At 44.1% G+C, this 25090-nt stretch overlaps 1 protein-coding gene across 1 annotated transcript in view; it reads left to right on the forward strand.

Moving 5' to 3' along the window:
• Positions 1-25090, forward strand: part of LOC115195913 (radixin) — a 60461-nt gene that overhangs the window by 17378 nt on the left and 17993 nt on the right. The window contains exons 4-8 of the mRNA XM_029756263.1: positions 13266-13361; positions 23151-23273; positions 23345-23496; positions 23916-23999; positions 24309-24455. Coding sequence (XP_029612123.1) covers positions 13266-13361; positions 23151-23273; positions 23345-23496; positions 23916-23999; positions 24309-24455 — 602 coding nt within the window. The remainder of the gene's footprint in view (positions 1-13265; positions 13362-23150; positions 23274-23344; positions 23497-23915; positions 24000-24308; positions 24456-25090) is intronic.

Raw genomic sequence — 25090 nt, forward strand, 5'->3', positions numbered from 1 at the left:
TGTCAGCATTGCGCAGCAGCTGAAACGTGGTCCCGACTGAGTCGGAACGCTCCTTGGCGACAACACCAGGCTCCAGAGCATCGGCACTGTAAAACAGGAAATAACAAAAATGTTGAAGACATTACAACCTTGCACAACATTAATTCACCTCCCAAGTTTAAAAGAAGAATAACCACATACAATGCAATGAAAATGTATTCGCCTGAAGTGCTGGTAATGCTTGATCTGAAGCAGCGTCCTGAAGTACGGAGTCAGGTGTTGTTGCCAGCCATAGCTTTCCATCAGCACCGTACCATTCTCCAGTCTAACCAGCTGTGGAATGTTGACCCCTGTCACAGAGCTGTCCTTCACAATACCAGCAATCTCAGACAAGGTGTTCACTCTGGTCTTTCTGAAGCGCTGCTTGATAAGACCGAAGCACAAGTTGGGGGGAAAACTTGGTGTGGCCTGTGATCAGGAAGTGAAGGTCCAGACTGTGGAGGAGCTTGTGCATGGTCCGCCAGGCACAATACCAGAGCACAAACTTGTTCTTGTTTTGGCCACTGCAGTTATCACAATTCAGGTCCACACGTGGTTCCCCACATGGTGCATGTAGTTGATGACTGCGCTTCTGCCTTTGCTGGATGACATGCCTTCATCAATCAAGTAGTTGACTTGTTGTGGTATTCCTTCACAGCAGACACCAAGCAAGCCACACTTGCGAGGAGTTAAAAAGTAGATGGGACTTGGCTGCATAGGGTCAGAAGGATAGTGCACCTGCAAACAAAGTAACATTAAGATAAATTACAACTAATTGTCTCAACCCTGTCAATCTGTCTTTACACCGCTCGGTGAAATGTATTTGTTGCCTCCATTCATTTACAGTGAGGGGAAAAAAGTATTTGATCCCCTGCTGATTTTGTACGTTTGCCCACTGACAAAGAATGATCAGTCTATAATTTTAATGGTAGGTTTATTTGAACAGTGAGAGACAGAATAACAACAAAAGAATCCAGAAAAACGCATGTCAAAAATTGTATAAATTGATTTGCATTTTAATGAGGGAAATAAGTATTTGACCCCTCTGCAAAACATGACTTAGTACTTGGTGGCAAAACCCTTGTTGGCAATCACAGAGGTCAGACGTTTCTTGTAGTTGGCCACCAGGTTTGCACACATCTCAGGAGGGATTTTGTCCCACTCCTCTTTGCAGATCTTCTCCAAGTCATTAAGGTTCCGAGGCTGACGTTTGGCAACTCGAACCTTTAGCTCCCTCCACAGATTTTCTATGGGATTAAGGTCTGGAGACTGGCTAGACCACTCCAGGACCTTAATGTGCTTCTTCTTGAGCCACTCCTTTGTTGCCTTGGCTGTGTGTTTTGGGTCATTGTCATGCTGGAATACCCATCCACGACCCATTTTCAATGCCCTGGCTGAGGGAAGGAGGTTCTCACCCAAGATTTGACGGTACATGGCCCCGTCCATCGTCCCTTTGATGCGGTGAAGTTGTCCTGTTCCCTTAGCAGAAAAACACCCCCAAAGCATAATGTTTCCACCTCCATGTTTGACGGTGAGGATGGTGTTCTTGGGGTCATAGGCAGCATTCCTCCTCCTCCAAACACGGCGAGTTGAGTTGATGCCAAGGAGCTCCATTTTGGTCTCATCTGACCACAACACTTTCACCCAGTTGTCCTCTGAATCATTCAGATGTTCATTGGCAAACTTCAGACGGGCATGTATATGTGCTTTCTTGAGCAGAGGGACCTTGCGGGCGATGCAGGATTTCAGTCCTTCACGGCGTAGTGTGTTACCAATTGTTTTCTTGGTGACTATGGTCCCAGCTGCCTTGAGATCATTGACAAGATCCTCCCGTGTATTTCTGGGCTGATTCCTCACCGTTCTCATGATCATTGCAACTCCACGATGTGAGATCTTGCGTAGAGCCCCAGGCCGAGGGAGATTGACAGTTCTTTTGTGTTTCTTCCATTTGCGATTAATCGCACCAACTGTTGTCACCTTCACACCAAGCTGCTTGGCGATGGTCTTGTAGCCCATTCCAGCCTTGTGTAGGTCTACCATCTTGTCCCTGACATCCTTGGAGAGCTCTTTGGTCTTGGCCATGGTGGAGAGTTTGGAATCTGATTGATTGCTTCTGTGGACAGGTGTCTTTTTATACAGGTAACACACTGAGATTAGGAGCACTCCCTTTAAGAGTGTGCTCTTAATCTCAGCTCGTTACCTGTATAAAAGACACCTGGGAGCCAGAAATCTTTCTGATTGAGAGGGGGTCAAATACTTATTTCCCTCATTAAAATGCAAATCATTTTTTGACATGTTTTTTCTATATTTTTTTGTTGTTCTGTCTCTCACTGTACAAATAAACCTACCATTAAAATTATAGACTGATCATTTCTTTGTCAGTGGGCAAACGTACAAAATCAGAAGAGGATCAAATACTTTTTTCCCCTCACTGTATATATCTCTTTCTCTCTCTCTGTCAAATGTTTTAGAACACCTACTTGTTCAAGGGTTATTCTTTATTTTTACTATGTTCTACATTGTAGAATAATAGTGAAGACATCAAAACTATGAAATAAAGTATATGGAATTATGTTGTAACCAAAAAAGTGTTAAACATATCAAAATATATTTGAGATTCTTCAACTAGTCACCCTTTCCTTGATGACAGCTTGGCATTCTCTCAACCAGCTTCATTAGGTAGTCACCTGTAATGCATTTCAATTAGCAGGTGCGCCTTCTTAAAAGTTAATGTGTGGAATATCTTTTCTTAATGCATTTGAGACAGTCAGTTGTGTTGTGACATGGGTGGGATGGTGTATCGCTACAGAATGCTGTGGTAGCCATGCTGGTTAAGTATACACCCTTGGGGGTGTATACAGAAGATAGCCCTATTTGGTAAAAGACCAAGTCCATATTATGGCAAGAACAGCTCAAAGAGAAACGACAGGCCATCATTACTTTAAGACATGAAGGTCAGTCAATACGAACAGTTCAAGAACTTTGAAATGTTCTTCAAGTGCAGTCACAAAACTATCAAGTGCTATGATGAAACAGGCTCTCATGAGGACCGCCACAGGAATGGAAGACCCAGAGTTACCTCTGCAGAGGATACGTTCATTAGAGTTACAAGCCTCAGAAATTGCAGCCAAGTAAATGCTTCAGAGTTCAAGTAACAGACACATCTTAACATCAACTGTTCAGAGGAGACTGTGAATCAGGCCTGTGAATCAGGACTGTGAATCGAATTGCTGCAAAGAAGCCACTACTAAAGGACACCAATAAGAAGAAGAGACTTGCTTGGGCCAAGAAACACGAGCAATGGAAATTAGACCAGTGGAAATTTTGTCATTTGGTCTAGAGTCCAAATTGGAGATTTTTGGTTCCAACCGCCGTGTCTTCGTGAGAAGCTGTGTGGATGAACGGATGATCTCTGCATCTGTATTTCCCCACCGTAAAGCATGCAGGTGGTGTTATAGTGTCACCAGCAAAGAACCCCCACACCATCTGTGATTTATTTAGAATTCAAGGCACACTTAACCAGCATGGCTACCACAGCATTCTGTAGCGATACGCCATCCCATCTGTTTTGGGCATAGTGCGACTATCATTTGTTTTTCAACAGGACAATGACCCAACACATCCTCAGGCTATGTAAGGGCTATTTGACCAAGAAGGAGAGTGATGAAGTGCTGCATCAGATGACCTGGCCTCCACAATCCCCCGACGAGATGGTTTGGGGTGAGTTGGACCGCAGAGTGAAGGAAAAGCAGCCAACAAGTGCTCAACATATGTGGGAACTCCTTAAAGACTGTTGGAAAAGCATTCCAGGTGAAGCTGGTTGAGAGAATGCCAAGGGTGTGCAAAGCTGTCATCAAGGCAAAGGGTGGCTACTTTAAGAATCTCAAATATATTTTGATTTGTTTAACACTTTTTTCATCACTACATGATTCCATATGTGTTATTTCATAGTTTTGATGTCTTCACAAAAAATGGTTTTTGTTGAGTGTATATCTATGTCCTTAATCAGTATAAAGGAGGAAATGTTGCTTACGCGTTGAGCAAAATCAAAAGCTGTAATCTATCCTGATGTCTTTGCTTGCTGGTTCAGTGGGGGCCCTCAGAGAACTGCAGGTCTTGACAGGTGGTCTTGCAGTCAGCAACTATCTTCTGGTAGACAGACCGCTCACTCTGAACAAGCAGGAGATGCTGCTCTTGCTTCTTCAACTTGGCTGACCTAACAGCTTCTGGCAGATTGGCAGATCTGAAGAGCCGATAGCACTTGTCTGTCCTCGGCTTGAGATCTGGGGCAGCAATTGTCTCCACAGATTCCTGAAGGAAGACAGCCCGACTACACGTACCTCTGGAAAACTCAGAAAAAATGTGAGATCAATAAAAGTAGTGCCAATCATGTTGGAGGTCAATTAAATAGTAAAATGTGTTTATGCTTTACATACCAAGTGTTGTCATCGATTCCTTGTAGATATGCCACACTGCTGCTTTTGTCACACGGGATTGCAGCAGCTTTCCACCAAAGGTGTTTGTCTTGGGTGGCGTCCTGGTAATACTATTGCATTATCCTCTGTGTAGTTGAGGTTCAACTGTGCTTGCTTGGGCCAGCTCTCTTTTAGATGGGAGTCATTAGACCATTCTCCTTGTATGACTGGTAGAGGAGAGTCAGGCGTGTTCTACTGATGCTGAAAGACAAATTCCAGATACTAACGTTACACAAACAGACACACACTTCAAACATTAACTTAATGTTAGCTAGCAAGCCAGCCATCTAACCACAGCTAACGTTATCTAGCTAACAGCAAGCTTTAACTTGGGATCTTTTGTTTAGACATGTAACGTTAGCTAGCCAGCCATCGAACTCCAGCTGGGTAGCTAACAGCAAGCTTCAGCAATACAAACCGATTGCCATGGCTAGCTAAAGTTAACCTAAATAGGTTCAATGTTAGATTCTTACCCGTATACATGGATGAAAGCTTCACGGCAGACTGCAACCCCTTTTTTTAAATAAGACGTCCTGTGTCTTTTCCCTTTAGTTTGAACAGCTTGTTTGGCCCATCGTGTCAAGTCACCCTGGCTCACACTGACCGTGTGCAATGCCATAAGAATCATAAGATCTTTCTCCCTCTGTCACCGATGCGATGGGGGTTGCCCTCAGTCAACTTCTTCTGTGACAACAACACTGTTGATTGTCACCTTTTCTTCTCCATCACTGTCATCAGAAGACTCTACAATGTCTTCTTCAATAAAAGTTTTTACCTAAATCAGGGATTTCCTCATCGTCTGATTCATTTTCAGAGTCCGAGAGAGTCAGCATGGCACGATCGTCCTCCAGAAAGTAGTCCATCACAACTTTTTCCCACTGGCCTTTGTCGATAGCGTCTGATAAATTCAGGGCAGCAAGGTTCAGGGAGAGCAGTAGCAACACATTTGCAGTTCTCCATGGCTAACGTTATATCTTTAGAAAAAAATACAGTAGAAAGGATTATCTTCGCATTACGAGCAGCTCATTATATAGACACAAGGTGTTACATCTCAGACCAATCCAAACTCATCTCTCGGAATGTCCAGCCCACTCATTATCTCAGCCAATCATGGTTGCTGTCCAACTAGGCTCGTAATTTTAAATGTACTATTCGTATTGACAGATGGCATACAAGTTTGATATTAAGGCACATGAAAGTTCACATGTTCGAGAATGCATTTTGATAAACACTTTTTTTACGTTTAAACGGCTCTCCTGTGCCTAGTTTCCTGAATCGGGTCACATTTTGTTACAGCCTGAATTCAAAATGGATTCAATAAAAACAAATCTGACCCATCTACACACAATACCCCATAATAACAAAGTGAAAACATGTTTTTAGAAAGTTTAGCAAATCTATTAAATGAAATGCAGAAATATCTAATTTACATTAGTATTCACATCCTTGAGTCAATACTTTGTAGATGCACCTTTGGCAATTATTACAGCTGTGAGTCTTTCTGGGTAAGTCTCTAAGAGCTTTCCACACTTGGATTGTGAAACATTTGCCCATTATTATATTCAAAATTCTTTAAGCTCTGTCAAATTGGTTGTTGATCATTGCTAGACAACCATTTTCAGGTGTTGCCATATTTCAAGTAGATTGAAGTCAAAACTGTAACTCGGCTGCTTAGGAACAATCATTTTCTTCTTGGTAAGCAACTCCAGTGTAGATTTGGCTTTGTGTTTTAGGTTATTGTCCTGTTGAAAGGTGAATTCATTCCCCAGTGTCTGGTGTAAAATTTTGCCTATGCTTGGCTCAGTTTCTTTTTTTTATCTTGAAAAACTCCCCAGTCCTTAATGATTACAAGCATATCCATAACATGATGCAACCACCACTGTGCTTGCAAATATGGAGAGTGGTACTCAATGTGCTGTATTGGATTTGCCCCAAAGATAACGCTTTGTATTCAGGAAATAAAGTTAATTGCTTTGCCACAGGTTTTGCGGTATTACTTTAGTGCCATGCAAACAGGATGCATGTTTTGGAATATTTGTATTCTGCACAGGCTTCCTTCTTTCCACTCTTGTCAATTACTGTAATTTCTGGACTATTAAGCGCACCTCAATATAAGCCGCACCCACTGAATTAAAAAAAGATATATATTTTGAACATAAATAATCCGCACGTCTATAAGCCGCAGGTGCCTACCGGTACATTGAAACAAATGAACTTTACACAGGCTTTAACAAAACACGGCTTGTAACAAAAAAATAATAATTTAGCAGTAAGCTTAAGTTGTCTTTTTGCACTGAGTCAATTCCTCACGCTGCTGTTTCCAACGTCTTATCATCGACTCATTATGACCAAGCTCCCGTGCAGAAGCTCTATTTCCTTTTCCAACAGCCAGATCAATCGCCTTCAACTTGAAAGCTGCATCATATGCATTTCTCCGTGTCTTTGCCATGATGAGGGTGACAAAATGACTACCGTAATCAGAATGATGGGACGTTTGAGAGTGCTCGATTTAATCTAAACAGTAAACAAAAAAGTTGTTTGACCTTAACCCGTTCGGCAATTTCATTGCCGCAAAAAAACTGAGCACGTCACAGAATGTGTTTTTTTGGAAGATTTTTTTTTTTTGAAAGCGGGAACAATCCATATATTAGCCGCGTCATTGTTTAAGCCGCGAGGTTCAAAGCCTAAGAAAAAAGTTGCGGCTTATAGTCCGGAATTTACGGTAGGTTAGTATTGAGGAGTAACTACAACAATGTAGTCATTTAAAAATCATGTTAAACATTAAACACTTATGTCACTCTCTGGGTGAGTCCATACAACTTATTATGTGACTTGTTAAGCACATTTTTACTCCTGGACTTATTTAGGCTTGCCATAACAAAGGGGTTAAGTAATTGACTCAAGACATTTTAAATTCTTAATTTGTACACATTTTGAGAAACATGATTGCGCTTTAACATTATGGGGGGTATTTTGTGTGTGTGTGTGTGTGTGTGTGTGTGTGTGTGTGTGTGTGTGTGTGTGTGTGTGTGTAGGCCAGTGATGACAAATCAAGGGGTGTGAAGACTTTCTGAAGGCACTGTACATTGACAAGATCTTGTAGTATGTTGCTGGAACCCCTTATTGGTCCATCAGTGTACTATTACTGTATGTTCTTATATAGTGTTTGAGTCCCATGGTGTCACATTCTGTAGCTACAGCGTGGGCTGGATTCCAAAGGCACCATGGGATGTAGCAAGCCTCTAGTCCACCACGCAACGGGGAGAGGAAAGGCATTGTCTTGGCTTGCCATAGCCACTTCCTGAATAACTTGTTTGTCGGTTGTGTGTACGTGTGCGGAAACATGACCTTCAGGCCCTCTGCAGTGATATTAGCACTAGATTCCGATGTCATTCAGGATTGTCAGCATTAGATTCAGACGTTCCACTTTAGTGTCACTAAGAATTCATTTGTCTTGGCAATTTTCCATCTGATAACCACAGGTGAAATCCACTGACGGACTACTTCCTCTAGTTAGCAGTGTGTTTGTCAGAAGCCTGTGATCTAATTGGATTAGAAACCTGGCCTGGACGGGTGAAGTCGGTAGCAGAAATACCCTGCAGGCACAGACTGACAGATAGGCGCACACACACACACACACAGTCAGACAGACTGGCGGTTGGTTAAGTGGAAATGCTGAGTAATACCAGTGGTGAGCTCATTCCTGGGGTGTTCCCCTGTTAAAGTGGCCTGGCGTGGGGCCCTCTCTGTGGTGGGCCCTGATCATAGCCTCGCTGCCTTAGCGACGTGCAGCCCTAACGGGACGAATTGCTGCTGGCCCGCCACTCTTCAACTCATACCCACTTTGATTTCCCATAGAACTACTCAAAGTTTTTCTTAGGATACTTTACAAATGGAACCATATTGTGTGCCCTGGTCAAAAGTAGTGCACTGAAAACATTTACAATGTAGTCATTTTTTTACCTTGGCAAGTCAGTTAAGAACAAATTCTTATTTTCAATGACGGCCTAGGGATAGTGGGTTAACTGCCTTGTTCAGGAGAAGAACGACAGATTTGAACCTTGTGAGCTCGGGGATTCGAACTTGCAACCTTTCGGTTACTAGTCTAACGCTCTAACCACTAGGCTACGCTGCTGCCCCATAGCAGACTCTCAACCCTAATTGCTCCTGTAAGTCACTTTGGATGAGTGCATAATAGGAAATGGGGTGGGATTTGGAAAACACCCTTTGATACTGTGTATGTGTACATTCGGGACAGGCCACCTAAATAGAGGAAGGGGTAGTTCAATAGGTGGCACACTCATGCAGTAATAACACAATACCAGAAAACGGGCTAGTCTTCAAACAGGATTTTAGTTGGTTTCTCTGTCTCCACTCACAATGCATGTGTGGTCTGGATAAATAGCTATACATTAGCCATTTATCCTTTGGCCACTCTCTCTCTCTTACTGCCCATGTCTGAGTGTGCCCCTTGCCCTGAGTAATCTGGAACAATTAGTTGGAACTTTACGTTTTTCAGCGGATGCAGTGAGTAATGCCGTTTTGGAATGCTTGCATTCCTCTCTCTCTCTTTCATCACAGGGCTTGGGCCCTCATAAACACTTGGAAGACTGACTGCAGTGAGAAGGCCAGGCGTGGCGGCATTTACAGCCCTGTGTCACTGTTACGACTGCACGTGATACAGAGTACGGGATTCTTCAGTTATCCAGAGCTAGTTCTCAATCGTTTTTGTATCCTCCAGTTTTATATACATCCTTTAGATAATACTGCACATTTGATTGATGATCTGCACCCCAAAGCTAAAAAATGAGAGATTGTTTAGACGTCCTCCTGCGTGAAATAATTTTAGGATCTATTCTAGGACCCAGGTAACCTAGGTTTTTTTGTGTTAGGTGAGAACAGCTCACAGGTAATCTACAGTTTGAGCTGACTTGACTCAACTGCAAATGTTTGTTTTAGACATGTTCAATGATTGGCTGATTTGAAGTGGCCTGGCAGTGAGTGGCACATTTAGTTTGTAACTCTTTGGTGCGGCCTCTACTCAAAACAAAAGCCTTTTAACTCTTGGAATGTTGATTAGTTCATTCCAGTACTCACAGTGGGGATTAGCCCTTTCTCTTAAATACTGGTATCGTCCTCGATCAGAAATACTCTTATTTGATTAAATGCTGTTTCACCCATTCGTAGAGGGACATTTTCTGGCCTCAAAGGCCTCTCGTTGTACAAGAACTCCTGTAGCTTATCCCCCCTGGGAAAAGGAATCCTTCATTTAGAATCCCCCCCCCTCCCCCTTTGTGTGGTTCCTGGATGCAGAAACACCATGAAAGGGCCTGTTTGTGTCCTGAAACCCTCAGGACTTTCATTCCAGGTTAGACAACACTGTCATAAACGCTCTCTCGTTTCAGGCCCGACCACTCTGTGCTCGTTGTTGTAATGCAACCCCGTCAGGTTACCCGGACCCGTATTAGGTGGCGGCTAAGTAAGTGCGGGGGCGCTTGATTTAATTTTAACCTTGGCCACTGCTTATTGGATAGGAATGGGCTTGGCATGAGTGCCTGCTGTGTGTGTTGACTGAAACTGCTTCACCCAGGCAGCTAAGCACCTGATGATTGGGTGGGGAATTTGGCAGTAGCACAAGCAGAACAGGGCCTGGCGACTGGTGAGAGTTTCTCATCCTAAATGCACGGGCTATAGACTCTATAACCCATATAGAACTTATAGGTAAGGTTTCCCAAACACCGATTACTCCTAGCCCCAAATTCAGAATCATTCTCAATTGGAGGCACTTTTTAGTCCAGGGGTAGGCTTATTTCGTGTCCAGGAAACCTACCCATAGGTTTTGTCAGAATTGTGCACCATAGTCCATATAGAGGGTATCATAAGTATTCACCACCCTTGGATTTCTTAAAATGGTATTGTGTTACAAAGTGGGATTGAAATATATTTGTCTTTTTTGTAAACAATTTCCACACAACGCTGTCAGTTGAATATTTTTTGTTTTGATGAATGAAAAATAAAACACTAATATATTCACCCCTCTAAGTCAATGTATGTTACAAACACCTTTGTCAGCGGTTACAGCTGTGAGTCTTCTTGGGTAAGTCTCTAAGAGCTGAATACTTATTGACTCGACATTTCAGCTTTTCATTTTTTATTAATTAGAAAAAATTGTGAAAATCATAATTCCACTTTGAGATTATGGAGTATTGTGTGTAGGCCAGTGACAAATCTCAATGTAATCCGTTTTAAATTCAGGCTGTATGCAAAATGTGGAAGAAGTCAAGTGGTGTGAATACTTTCTGAAGGCACTGTATGACTCCTCAGTAAATAAAACAATCCAGACGTATTGTTTAAGACCATTCCTTCTGATTGTCCCCGTGTGTGTGTGGAGGTTTATAGACCTGTCTGACACTAAAAAGAGAACATACGAAGCTCATAGAAGGAACTCTGAATGACGTGTCAGGAAACCGTGATAGAAAAGTTAAGATCACACACTATCTACTGTAGCTCTCACCTTTCTTGTCAGAAATCGCCCACTTACTGTATTTTCTGATTTTATTGGAACAACTGAATATATATGATGTTGTTGTGGCTAGCTACTCGCTGCCTTCATTCAGCGTGGATTTCATCTGCACTGACTAACTGCTTTTTCCATTACATCTCCTGTAGAGCAGGAGCCTGGTCCCAGATCTGTTTGTGCTGTCTTTCCACCAACTCTTGCAAGACGGCACAAACCGATCTTGGACCAATAGGAGTTGGCAAGACCGTACAAATGGATCTGGGACCGTAGGTCCGGGTCTGGGAAAGATGTAATCCTATGAGGCCTGCCCAGATTTAAGCCTGGTACCTGAGTATGCCATTAACGATCGGCGCTCCCGGCCATGCCGACATTAATGCCACTGGGCTCAAAAGCCTGTTTATACAAGATGATGTACTCTGCTGGTGGTCATGCAGCCCTGGTGGTACAATGTAGTTTATTTCATACAGATGACCATTGTTTTTTACGGTGTGAATGAATGATGGTTTGAGTGGTTTCGGTTGATTACTGTCCCGAATGTTACCTCATCTCTGAGAGAAATAATGTGTTTTGGTGATAAAAGCCAGTGCTGTGTTCCAAGATGTTCTCGAATGTGTACATTACTGCTGCGTGACAGTTGTGTAAATTAGAGGTTTGAATATATAGAGGAAATATACAGTGCCTTCAAAATATTCACACTCCTTGAATTTTCCACATATTTTTGTTTTGTAACAGACTGAATTTAAAAATGTATTCAATTGAGAGTTTGTCTTACTGTCCTACACACAATACACCATAATGTCAAAGTGGAATTATGTTTCTGGAAATGTTTACAAATTAATAAAAAAACGAAAAGCTGAAATGTCTTTAGGGAGCTGCCATAATCGACATCCACGTCTTCGGCGCCCAGGGAACAGTGGGTTAACTGGTTTACTCAGGGGCCCATTATCAGCATAGTCACTCCTGTGTTCCAATGGCACGTTGTGTTAGCTAATCCAAGTTTATCATTTTAAAAGACTAATTGATCATTAGAAGAGTTCCTCTGTCCAATGTCTGTGTTCCTTTGCCCATCTTAATCTTTTTGTTTTTATTGGCCAGTCTGAGATGTGGCTTTTTCTTTGCAACTCTGCCTAGAAGGCCAGCATCCGAGTCGCCTCTTCACTATTGACGTTTTTTTGGGTACTATTTAATGAAGCCGCCTGTTGAGGACTTGTGAGGCGTCTGTTTCTCAAACTAGACACTAATGTACTTGTCCTCTTGCTCAGTTTTGCACCAGGGCCTCCCACTCTTTCTATTCTGGTTAGAGACAGTTTGCGCTGTTCTGTGAAGGGAGTAGTACACAGCGTTGTACGAGATCTTCAGTTTCTTGGCAATAGCCTTAATTTCTCAGAACAAGAATAGACTGATGAGTTTCAGAAGAAAGGTCTTTGTTTCTAGCCATTTTGAGCCTGTAATTGAACCCACAAATGCTGATGCTCCAGATACTCAACTAGTCTAAAGAAGGCAGTTTTTATAGCTTCTTTAATCAGAACATCAGTTTTCTGCTGTGCTAACATAATTGTAAAAGGGTTTTCTAATGATCAATTAGCCTTTTAAAATGATAAACTTGGATTAGCTAACACAACGTGCCTTTGTACCACAGGAGTGATGGTTGCTGATAATGGGCCTCTGTATGTCTATAAAATATGTTTTGATTTGTTTAACACTTTCTTTTGGTTACTACATGATTCCATATGTGTTATTTCATAGGTTTGTTGTCTTCTATTATTCAACATTGTAGAAAATAGTAAAAATAAAGAAAAACCCTGGAATGAGTAGGTGTCAACTTTTGACTGGTACTGTGTGTAAATAAGATTTCTGTATTTAATTTTCAATAAATTTGTAAACATTTCAAAAAACATGTTTTCACTTTGTCATTATGGGATGTTGTGTGTAAATGGGTGAAAAACATTGAATCCATTTTGAATTCAGGCTGTAACACAACAAAGTGTGTAATACGTCAAGGGGTATGAATACTTTCTGAAGGCACTTGTTGTGTTAATTCATTTAGGCCAGAATCCTAACTTGATGCTGCGCACGCAACTACATTTTCCACAAACTTTCATTGACATCGATACACGATTTTAAATTCACACATTTCAAGGATTCTGCCGTTGTGGTATATTTAAAAAAATTTGTGGCTTGTGTACAGTTGTCACAGTTTGTTTTTCTGACAGAGTAAATTTACTTTTATTTACTTTCTTTGCCGTCCACAGGTGGTAAAGACCATTGGCTTGAGGGAAGTCTGGTACTTTGGCCTTCAGTATATGGACGGCAAAGGATACCTTACCTGGCTGAAGCTTGACAAAAAGGTAAGGTTAATCAAATAGTACCTTTAACCTGTTGAGGACAGACGTTCCGCTAGCGAACCCCTAGCCAACAGCCAATGGCATCGCATGGCGCGAAATACAAAACCAACTAAAATACCACAATTCAATTTTCTCAAACAATCAACTATTTTCCACCATTTTAAAGATAAGACTCTCGTTAATCTAACCACATTGTCCGATTTCAAAAAGGCTTTACAGCGAAAGCTAAACATTAGATTATGTTAGGAGAGTACATAGACAGAAATAATCACACAGCCATTTTCCAAGCAAGCATATATGTCACATAAACCCAAACCACAGCTAAATGCAGCACTAGCCTTTGATCTTCATCAGATGACACTCCTAGGACATTGTTATACAATACATGCATGTTTTGTTCAATCAAGTTCATATTTATATCAAAAACCAGCTTTTTACATTAGCATGTGATGTTCCGAACTAGTATACCCACCGAAAACTTCCGGTGAATTTACTAAATTACTCATGATAAACGTTGACAAAATACATAACAATTATTTTAAGAATTATAGATACAGAACTCCTTTATGCAATCGCTATGTCCGATTTTAAAATAGGTTTTCGGCGAAAGCACATTTTGCAATATTCTGAGTACATAGCTCGGCCATCACAGGCTAGCTAATTTGACACCCACCAAGTTTGGGGCTCACTAAACTCAGAATTACTATTAGAAAAATTGGATTACCTTTGCTGTTCTTCATCAGAATGCACTCCCTGGACTTCTACTTCAACAACAAATGTTGTTTTGGTTCCAAATAATCCATAGTTATATCCAAATACCGCCGTTTTGTTTGTGCGTTCAGGTCACTATCCGAAGGGTGACACGCGAGCGCATTTCGTGACAACAAATTTCAAAATATTCCATTACTGTACTTAGAAGCATGTCAAACGCTGTTTAAAATCAATTTTTATGCTATTTTTCTTATAAAATAGCGATAATATTCCAACTGGGCAACGTTGTATTCATTCAAAGGCTGAAATAAATAAATTGAGAAGTCTCGTGACTGCGCATCTCCAGTCTCACTGTCCCCAGGCTGACCACTCACAAACAGAGCTGCTGTACTTTGCCCAGAGACAGCAGACACCCCATTCCACTTTCTGGTGGCTTTAGAGAGCCAATGGAAGCCTTAGAAAGTGTCATGTTACAGCACAGATGCTGTAATGTTGATAGAGATGCAACAGAAGGACAAGAAATTGTCAGACAGGGCACTTCCTGTATGGAATCTTCTCAGGTTTTTGCCTGCCATATGAGTTCTGTTATACTCACAGACACCATTCAAACAGTTTTAGAAACTTTAGTGTTTTCTATCCAAATCTACTAATTATATGCATATTCTAGTTTCTGGGCAGAAGTAGTAACCAGTTTAAATCGGGTATGTTTTTTTATCAGGCCGTGAAAATACTGCCCCCTATCCCAAAGAAGTTAACAAATATTTGTCAATATCTGCTCAGGAATTCTCAAACCTTTTTCCACTGTATTAATTCTTAAATCGCATATTTTTTTGCAATACCATTCTACAGTAAACAAAACCAAATGGGCCAAACATTCTTTAGAGAGGCAGGTCAAATCACTCCACACTATATTTGCCTACCACTCACTCAGTCAATTAGTAACCACTCACTCACTGCATTATGGGCACCCTTTCTCACCCCTACTTCCTGTGCAGGCCAGTTGCTACTTGTTAATCTCCCTTCATTTCAGTCCCTTTTCAGTTAATTGTCATTTTTTTTTATGGGATTTTAGTTGTTATTATGCCCCCCCCAAAAAAAACGATAAGCCCCATGGCGCTCTGGTGAAACGTAGTGCACTAAATAGGGAATAGGGTGCCATTTGGGACGCAGAAAATCCAGCCCCCTGAGGTTCCTGTAATCAGCTGTGAACTCTCAGTGAATCACTAGATAAGATACTACTTCTCTGGGGGAGCGAGTGCTGTGTACCCAATGCAGTATGTATCGACAGTATAGTTGAAGCACAACCACCTGTTTCAGTGGAATGGAGATGTGCCTGTTTAGATGTGCAGAATTTCCAAATGCGCCAATGGTTCTCACCAGAGCTGTATATACAGTCGTGGCCAAAAGTTTGGAGAATGACACAAATATACATTTTCACAAAGTCTGCTGCCTCAGTATCTTTAGATATTTTTGTCAGATGTTACTATGGAATACTGAAGGATAATTACAAGCATTTCATAAGCGTCAAAGGCTTTTATGGACAATTACATGAAGTTGATGCAAAGAGTCAATATTTACAGTGTTGACCCTTCTTTTTCAAGACCTCTGCAATCCGCCCTGTCATGCTGTCAATTAACTTCTGGGCCACATCCTGACTGATGGCAACCCATTCTTGCATAATCAATGCTTGGAGTTTGTCAGAATTTGTGGGTTTTTGTTTGTCCACCCGCCTCTTGAGGATTGACCACAAGTTCTCTTTGGGATTAAGGTCTGGGGAGTTTCCTGGCCATGGACCCAAAATATCGATGTTTTGTTCCCCGAGCCACTTAGTTATCACTTTTGCTTTATGGGAAGGTGCTCCATCATGCTGGAAAAGGCATTGTTCGCCACCAAACTGTTCCTGGATGGTTGGGAGAAGTTGCTCTCGGAGGATGTGTTGTTACCCTTTATTCATGGCTGTGTTCTTAGGCAAAATTGTGAGTGAGCCCACTCCCTTGGCTGAGAAGCTACCCCACACATGAATGGTCTCAGGATGCTTTACTGTTGGCATGACGCAGGACTGATGGTAGCGCTCACCTTGTCTTCTCCAGACAAGCTTTTTTCCGGATGCCCCAAACAAAATCAGAATGGGAATTCATCAGAGAAAATGACTTTACCCCAATCCTCAGCAGTCCAATCACTGTACCTTTTGCAGAATATCAGTCGGACCCTGATGTTTTTCCTGGAGAGAAGTGGCTTCTTTGCTGCCCTTCTTGACACCAGGCCATCCTTCAAAAGTCTTCGCCTCACTGTGCGTGCAGATGCACTCACACCTGCCTGCTGCCATTCCTGAGCAAGCTCTGTACTGCTGGTGCCCCGATCCTGCAGCTGAATCAACTTTAGGAGACGGTCCTGGCGCTTGCTGGACTTTCTTGGCCACCTGAAGCCTTTACATTTACATTTAAGTCATTTAGCAGACGCTCTTATCCAGAGCGACTTACAAATTGGTGCATTCACCTTAAGATATCCAGTGGAACAACCACTTTACAATAGTGCATCTAAATCTTTTTGGGGGGGGGGGGGGGGTAGAAGGACTACTTTATCCTATCCCAGGTATTCCTTAAAGAGGTGGGGTTTCAGGTGTCTCCGGAAGGTGGTGATTGACTCCGCTGTCCTGGCGTCGTGAGGGAGCTTGTTCCACCATTGGGGTGCCAGAGCAGCGAACAGTTTTGACTGGGCTGAGCGGGAACTGTGCTTCCTCAGAGGTAGGGAGGCGAGCAGGCCAGAGGTGGATGAACGCAGTGCCCTTGTTTGGGTGTAGGGCCTGATCAGAGCATGAAGGTACGGAGGTGCCGTTCCCCTCACAGCTCCGTAGGCAAGCACCATGGACTTGTAGCGGATGCGAGCTTCAACTGGAAGCCAGTGGAGAGAGCGGAGGAGCGGGGTGACGTGAGAGAACTTGGGAAGGTTGAACACCAGACAGGCTGCGGCGTTCTGGATGAGTTGTAGGGGTTTAATGGCACAGGCAGGGAGCCCAGCCAACAGCGAGTTGCAGTAATCCAGACGGGAGATGACAAGTACCTGGACTAGGACCTGCGCCGCTTCCTGTGTGAGGCAGGATCGTACTCTGCGAATGTTGTAGAGCATGAACCTACAGGATCGGGTCACCGCCTTGATGTTAGTGGAGAACGACAGGGTGTTGTCCAGGGTCAATGTTCTTAGCACTCTGGGAGGAGGACACAAGGGAGTTGTCAACCGTGATGGTGAGATCGTGGAACGAGCAGTCCTTCCCCGGGAGGAGGAGCAGCTCCGTCTTGCCGAGGTTCAGCTTGAGGTGGTGAGCCGTCTGCCAGACATGCAGAGATGCGATTCGCCACCTGGTTATCAGAAGGGGAAAGGAGAAGATTAATTGTGTGTCGTCTGCGTAGCAATGATAGGAGAGACCATGTGAGGATATGACCGAGCCAAGTGACTTGGTGTAGAGTGAGAATAGGAGAGGGCCTAGAACAGAGCCCTGGGGGGCACCAGTGGTGAGAGCACGTGGTGCGGAGACAGATTCTCGCCACGCCACCTGGTAGGAGCGACCTGTCAGGTAGGACGCAATCCAAGCGTGGGCCGCGCCGGAGATGCCCAGCTCGGAGAGGGTGGAGAGGAGGATCTGATGGTTCACGGTATCAAAGGCAGCAGATGGGTCTAGAAGGATGAGAGCAGAGGAGAGAGAGTTAGCTTTAGCAGTGCGGAGAGCCTCCGTGACACAGAGAAGAGCAGTCTCAGTTGAATGCCCAGTCTTGAAACCTGACTGATTAGGATCAAGAAGGTCATTCTGAGAGAGATAGCAGGAGAGCTGGCCAAGGACGGCACGTTCAAGAGTTTTGGAGAGAAAAGAAAGAAGGGATACTGGTCTGTAGTTGTTGATATCGGAGGGATCGAGTGTAGGTTTTTTCAGAAGGGTTGCAACTCTCGCTCTCTTGAAGACGGAAGGGACGTAGCCAGCGGTCAAGGATGAGTTGATGAGCGAGGTGAGGTAGGGGAGAAGGTCTCCGGAAATGGTCTGGAGAAGAGAGGAGGGGATAGGGTCAAGTGGGCAGGTTGTTGGGCGGCCGGCCGCCACGAGACGCGAGATTTCATCTGGAGAGAGAGGGGAGAAAGAGGTCAAAGCACAGGGTAGGGCAGTGTGAGCAGGACCAGCGGTGTCGTTTGGCTTAGCAAACGAGGATCGGATGTCATCAGCCTTCTTTTCAAAATGGTTGACGAAGTCATCCGCAGAGAGAGAGGGGAGGGGGAGGAGGATTCAGGAGGGAGGAGAAGGTAGCAAAGAGCTTCCTAGGGTTAGAGGCAGATGCTTGGAATTTAGAGTGGTAGAAAGTGGCTTTAGCAGCAGAGACAGAAGAGGAAAATGTAGAGAGGAGGGCGTGAAAGGATGCCAGGTCCGCAGGGAGGCGAGTTTTCCTCCATTTCCGCTCGGCTGCCCGGAGCCCTGTTCTGTGAGCTCGCAGTGAGTCGTCGAGCCACGGCACAGGAGTGGAGGACCGAGCCGGCCTGGAGGATAGGGGACAGAGAAAATCGAACGATGCAGAAAGGGAGGAGAGGAGGGTTGAGGAGGCAGAATCAGGAGATGGGTTGGAGAAGGTTTGAGCAGAGGGAAGAGATGATAGGATGGAAGAGGAGAGAGTAGCGGGAGAGAGAGAGCGAAGGTTGGGACGGCGCAATACCATCCGAGTAGGGGCAGAGTGAGAAGTGTTGGATGAGAGCGAGAGGGAAAAGGATACAAGGTAGTGGTCGGAGACTTGGAGGGGAGTTGCAATGGGATTAGTGGAAGAACAGCATCTAGTAAAGATGAGGTCAAGCGTATTGCCTGCCTTGTGAGTAGGGGGGGAAGGTGAGAGGGTGAGGTCAAAGGAGGAGAGGAGTGGAAAGAAGGAGGCAGAGAGGAATGAGTCAAAGGTAGACGTGGGGAGGTTAAAGTCACCCAGAACTGTGAGAGGTGAGCCATCCTCAGGGAAGGAACTTATCAAGGCATCAAGCTCATTGATGAACTCTCCAAGGGAACCTGGAGGGCGATAAATGATAAGGATGTTAAGCTTGAAAGGGCTGGTAACTGTGACAGCATGGAATTCAAATGAGGAGATAGACAGATGGGTCAGGGGAGAAAGAGAGAATGTCCACTTGGGAGAGATGAGGATTCCAGTGCCACCACCCCGCTGGCTCGATGCTCTAGGGGTATGCGAGAACACGTAGGCAGACGAGGAGAGAGTAGTAGGAGTAGCAGTGTTATCTGTGGTAATCCATGTTTCCGTCAGTGCCAGGAAGTCTAGGGACTGGAGGGTAGCATAGGCTGAGATAAACTCAGCCTTGTTGGCCGCAGACCGGCAGTTCCAGAGGCTGCCGGAGACCTGGAACTCCACGTGGGTCGTGCGCGCTGGGACCACAACAATTGAATCGCTCTCCTTGAAGTTCTTGATGATCTGATAAAAAGTTGATTTGGGTGCGATCTTCTCAAAACTTGCCTGTGAAGCCTTTTTTGTGCAATGCAATAATGACTGCACATGTTTCCTTGCAGGTAACCATGGTTGATAGAGGAGGAACAATGATTCCAAGCACCACCCTCCTTTTGAAGCGCCCATTCTGTTATTCGAACTCAATCAGCATGACAGAGTGATCCCCAGCCTTGTCCTTGTCAACACTCACACCTGTGTTAACGAGAGAATCACTGACATGATGTCAGCTGGTCCTTTTTGTGGCAGGGCTGAAATGCAGTGGAAATGTTTTTTGGGGGATTCAGTTTGGTGCATGGCGAAGAGGGACTTTGCAATTCATCTGATCACTCTTCATAACATTCTGGAGTATATGCAAATTGCCATCATACAAACTGAGGCAGCAGACTTTGTGAATTTATATTTGTGTCATTCTCAAAACTTTTGGCCACGACTGTAGACACGTACTGTATGTAATGGCTGTGGGTATCACGTCATGGAGGTCTCACAAACCCACCAACTTCACCTTACTTGCAGTATTTGGGTAGGGCTGGTTTATATTGCGTGGCTAATAAACTGTTTCTTCTTGCAGTATTAACAATGTGAGGAGCTAGACTATTAGCATGAGTGTATACGTAGTGACATAAGGGTAGTATAGTAAATACTTAGTTTACAGTGAAAGGTGTTAGGCCGGTTGTGGTTTCACTAGGACGTTTGAAGTAGAATATTATAGTGTACTGACAACCCAAATCAAATGTATTTATATAGCCCTTCTTACATCAGCTGATATCACAAAGTGCTGTACAGAAACCCAGCCTAAAACCCCAAACAGCAAGCAATGCAGGTGTAGAAGCACGGTGGCTAGGAAAAACTCCCTAGAAAGGCCAAAACCTAGGAAGAAACCTAGAGAGGAACCAGGCTATGAGGGGTGGCCAGTCCTCTTCTGGCTGTGCCGGGTGGAGATTATAACAGCACATGGCCTAGATGTTCAAATGTTCATAAATGACCAGCATTGTCAAATAATAATAATCATAGTAGTTGTCGAGGGTGCAGCAAGTCAGTAACACAAGAGTAAGTGTCAGTTGGCTTTTTCATAGCCGATCTTTGAGAGTATCTCTACCGCTCCTGCTGTCTCTAGAGAGTTGAAAACAGCAGGTCTGGGACAGGTAGCACGTCCGGTGAAAAGGTCAGGGTTCCAGCAGGTCTGGGACAACAGGTCTGGGACAACAGGTCTGGGACAGGTACCACGTCCGGTGAACAGGTCAGGGTTCCATAGCTGCAGGCAGAACAGTTGGAACTGGAGCAGCAGCACGGCCAGGTGAACTGGGGACAGCAAGGAGTCATCAAGCCAGGTAGTCCTGAGGCATGGTCCTAGGGCTCAGGTCCTCCGAGAGAGAGAGAAAGAAAGAGAGAGAGAGAATTAGAGAGAGCATATTTAAATTCACACAGGACACCGGAAAAGACAAGAGAAATACTCCAGATGTGACAGACTGACCCTAGCCCCCCGACACACAAACTACTGCAGCATAAATACTGGAGGCTGAGACAGGAGGGGTCAGGAGACACTGTGGCCCCATCCGATGAAACCACCGAACAGGGCCAAACAGGTAGGATATAACCCCACCCACTTTGCCAAAGCACAGCCTCCACACCACTGGAGGGATATCTTCAACCACCAACATACGCCATAAGCCAGTGACTCAGCCCCCGTAATAGGGGTAGAGGCAGAGAATCCCAGTGGAAACAGGGGAAACCGGCCAGGCAGAGACAGCAAGGGCGGTTCGTTGCTCCGGCCTTTCCGTTCACCTTCACACCCCTGGGCCAGACTACACTTAATCATAGGACCTACTGAAGAGATATGTCTTCAGTAAAGACTTAAAGGTTGAGACCAAGTCTGTGTCTCTCACATGGGAAGGCAGACTATTCCATAAAAATGGAGCTCTATAGGAGAAAGCCCTGCCTCCAGCTGTTTGCTTAGAAATTCTAGGAACAATTAGGAGGCCCGCGTCTTGTGACCGTAGCGTATGTGTAGGTATGTACGGCAGGACCAAATCGGAAAGATAGGTAGGAGCAAGCCCATGTAATGCTTTATAGGTTAGCAGTAAAACCTTGAAATCAGCCCTTGCCTTAACAGGAAGCCAGTGTAGGGAGGCTAGCACTGGAGTAATATGATCACATTTTTTGGTTCTAGTCAGGATTCTAGCAGCCGTATTTAGCACTAACTGAAGTTTATTTAGTGCTTTATCCGGGTAGCCGGAAAGTGGAGCATTGCAGTAGTCCAACCTAGAAGTAACAAAGGCATGGATACATTTTTCTGCGTCATTTTTGGACAGAAAGTTTCTGATTTTTGCAGTGTTACGTAGATGGAAAAAAGCTGTCCTTGAAACAGGCTTGATATGTTCTTCAAAAGAGAGATCAGGGTCCAGAGTAACGCCGAGGTCCTTCACAGTTTTATTTGAGACGACTGTACAACCATCCAGATTAATTGTCAGATTCAACAGAAGATCTCTTTGTTTCTTGGGACCTAGAACAAGCATCTCTGTTTTGTCCGAGTTTAAGAGTAGAAAGTTTGCAGCCATCCACTTCCTTATGTCTGAGACACAGGCTTCTAGCGAGGGCAATTTTGGGGCTTCACCATGTTTCATTGAAATGTACAGCTGTGTGTCATCTGCATAGCAGTGAAAGTTAACATTATGTTTTCGAATGACATCCCCAAGAGGTAAAATATATAGTGAAAACAATAGTGGTCCTAAAACGGAACCTTGAGGAACACCGAAATTTACAGCTGATTTGTCAGAGGACAAACCATTCACAGAGACAAACTGATATCTTTCCGACAGATAAGACCTAAACCAGGCCAGAACTTGTCCATGTAGACCAATTTGGGTTTCCAATCTCTCCAAAAGAATGTGGTGATCGATGGTATCAAAAGCCGCACTAAGATCTAGGAGCACGAGGACAGACGCAGACCTCGGTCTGACGTCATTAAAAGGTAATTTACCACCTTCACAAGTGCAGTCTCAGTGCTATGATGGGGTCTAAAACCAGACTGAAGCGTTTCGTGTACATTGTTTGTCTTCAGGAAGGCAGTGAGTTGCTGCGCAACAGCTTTTTCAATTTTTTTGAGAGGAATGGAAGATTCGATATAGGCCGATAGTGGGTCAAGATTTGGCTTTAAATCCAGTGGTCCATTCCTAATAAATAAGGGCGTGAGATAGAGGCCAGTTGGAGTGCAGTGAGCTGTGTGCTGACTGCGCAGCTCTACTATACAGGAGCTCTTTCAGCACACATTCCCCTGCCACATTTGCTTCCCATTTACCTCAAGACATTTTGGTTCCTGTTTTGGAGCGAACACAGAGGAAGAGGCCAAAGTCAGTAAATAAACTTATCAGCCCATGCATTTTATACATCCTCTTTTACAGAGGAATATGACAGTGCATTTTTGTTATGCAGCACTGTGCATCAAAGACAGTTTAACTCCTCGGGTACAATAATGTTTATCCAATCCAATCCTCATGAAACTGGTTAGCCCAAATGGCACCCTATTTCACTAGAATCATGTGAAAACGTGTTTTTGGACCACTTCACGTGCAGTTTTGAATGAATGAATCCTCTCTCTCCAACCCAGGTGTCGTCCCAGGATGTGAAGAAGGAGAACCCGCTGCAGTTCAAGTTCCGCGCCAAGTTCTTCCCCGAGGATGTTTCTGAGGAGCTGATCCAGGACATCACCCAGAAGCTGTTTTTCCTGCAGGTAACACGCACACACGCGCACACACGTGCGCACACATACACGTGTACACGTACGTTTTTTTGTGTGTCCAGGTGAAGGATGGCATCCTGAGCGACGAGGTCTACTGCCCCCCAGAGACCGCCGTACTGCTGGCCTCCTACTCCGTCCAGGCCAAGTTCGGAGACTTCACCCGGGACCTCCACCGGCCCGGCTACCTCACCTCAGACCGCCTGCTGCCCCAGCGGTAAGCACCGGTCCACTCCTAGTCTCTATGGGCCCTGGTCAAAAGTAGTGCACTACATAGGGAATATGGTGCCATTTAGGAAACAACCAAGAGCTTTTTTCTAATAGCTACTCTAGCATGAAGCACTCTACTTTCTTCATATGCAGCAATGTATTGGGGCCATGCATTCTAAGTGGTATGCTAGTATAGACATTGGAACTTAGCCAGGAGTCCAGACAATAGCTGACAGTATTGCTGTGATTGACAGGAACAGGATCACGTTTTGTGTTCGCATAGACCAGAAGAAATACATGCCATGACAAATCCAATCATAACATGAGTACCCTTTCTTCATTGTACCTCCTCTCTTTTTGCCCACTCTTCTATTCTTCCTCTATTGTTCTTCCTTTCTGCCCTCCCTCATTCTCTCCCTCTCCCAGTGTTCTGGAGCAGCACAAGTTGTCCAGGGAGCAGTGGGAGGAGAGGATCCAGGTGTGGCACGAGGAACACCGTGGAATGCTCAAGTGAGTTCCTCTCTGTGTTGGTTTGTATGAGTCTGTATGTTGGTGTCGCTTTCATAATAAAACAGGTTCCCCTGATTTGCTCTACCTCAGCTAGCAATCACTTTAGTTTTTATTTATATTAATTTATGAAGCTGCCTATTAGTTGATCAGGTCTTATCTCCCTGGGTTCATTCATACACAAACATACGATACATGATGCAGTACAATAATACAACACACCACAGTACCTTACACAAGGACACAATAATAAAAAAAATCAAATTCCAAATCCCATACCATTCCTTTATTTCTCCATGTCTGATCCTGCAGAGAGGATGCCATGCTGGAGTACCTGAAGATCGCCCAGGACCTGGAGATGTACGGAGTCAACTACTTTGACATCAAAAACAAGAAGGGAACCGAGCTGTGGCTGGGTGTGGACGCCCTTGGACTTAACATCTATGAGAAAGAAGACAAGTAAGAAATAGCCTTCAGGGTTGTGTTCAGTAGGTCACACTGTAGCAAAAAAAACCTTTAGCAAATAACCATTTTAAATTAGCATTTCTTATTGGACAAGTCCAGGTAGTCCCTCCCTGTTTCTGTTTCAAAATATTTTCTCCCTACTTGACACCACCCAGGTTCCCTCACTGTATTAACTAGTGCAGTGTTTCTCAATCCTGGTCCTGGGCACCCAAAGGGGTGCACATTTGAGTTTTTCCCCTAGCACTAACACACTTATTCAAATAATCAAAGGTTTGATGATGAGTTGATTACTTGAATCAAGTGTGTTGGTGCTGGGGCAAAAACAAAAATGCATTCCTTTGGGTGTCCAGGACGAGGATTGAGACTGCACTAGAGGGTCAAGTCATGCAAAACTGTGTTCAAATAGTATTTGATTGCTGCTGCCTGGGGTGCCACTGACACTTATCCATGACTTCCATTGAGCCAGGCTCAATCAAACACAGCTAAAGTATTTGACAGATTTAAAATACTATTTGAGCCCAGGTTTAAATTCATGTAGTCCATCTACCCATTCTTGTTCTGCTTGACAACGATACCGGGTTGTTTTCCGGCCTTCGTTACAGTTCTGTTTCAGACATTGTAGCCTTATT

The sequence above is a fragment of the Salmo trutta genome, chromosome 1, assembly GCF_901001165.1.
Source record: "Salmo trutta chromosome 1, fSalTru1.1, whole genome shotgun sequence".
Lineage (NCBI taxonomy): Eukaryota > Metazoa > Chordata > Actinopteri > Salmoniformes > Salmonidae > Salmo > Salmo trutta.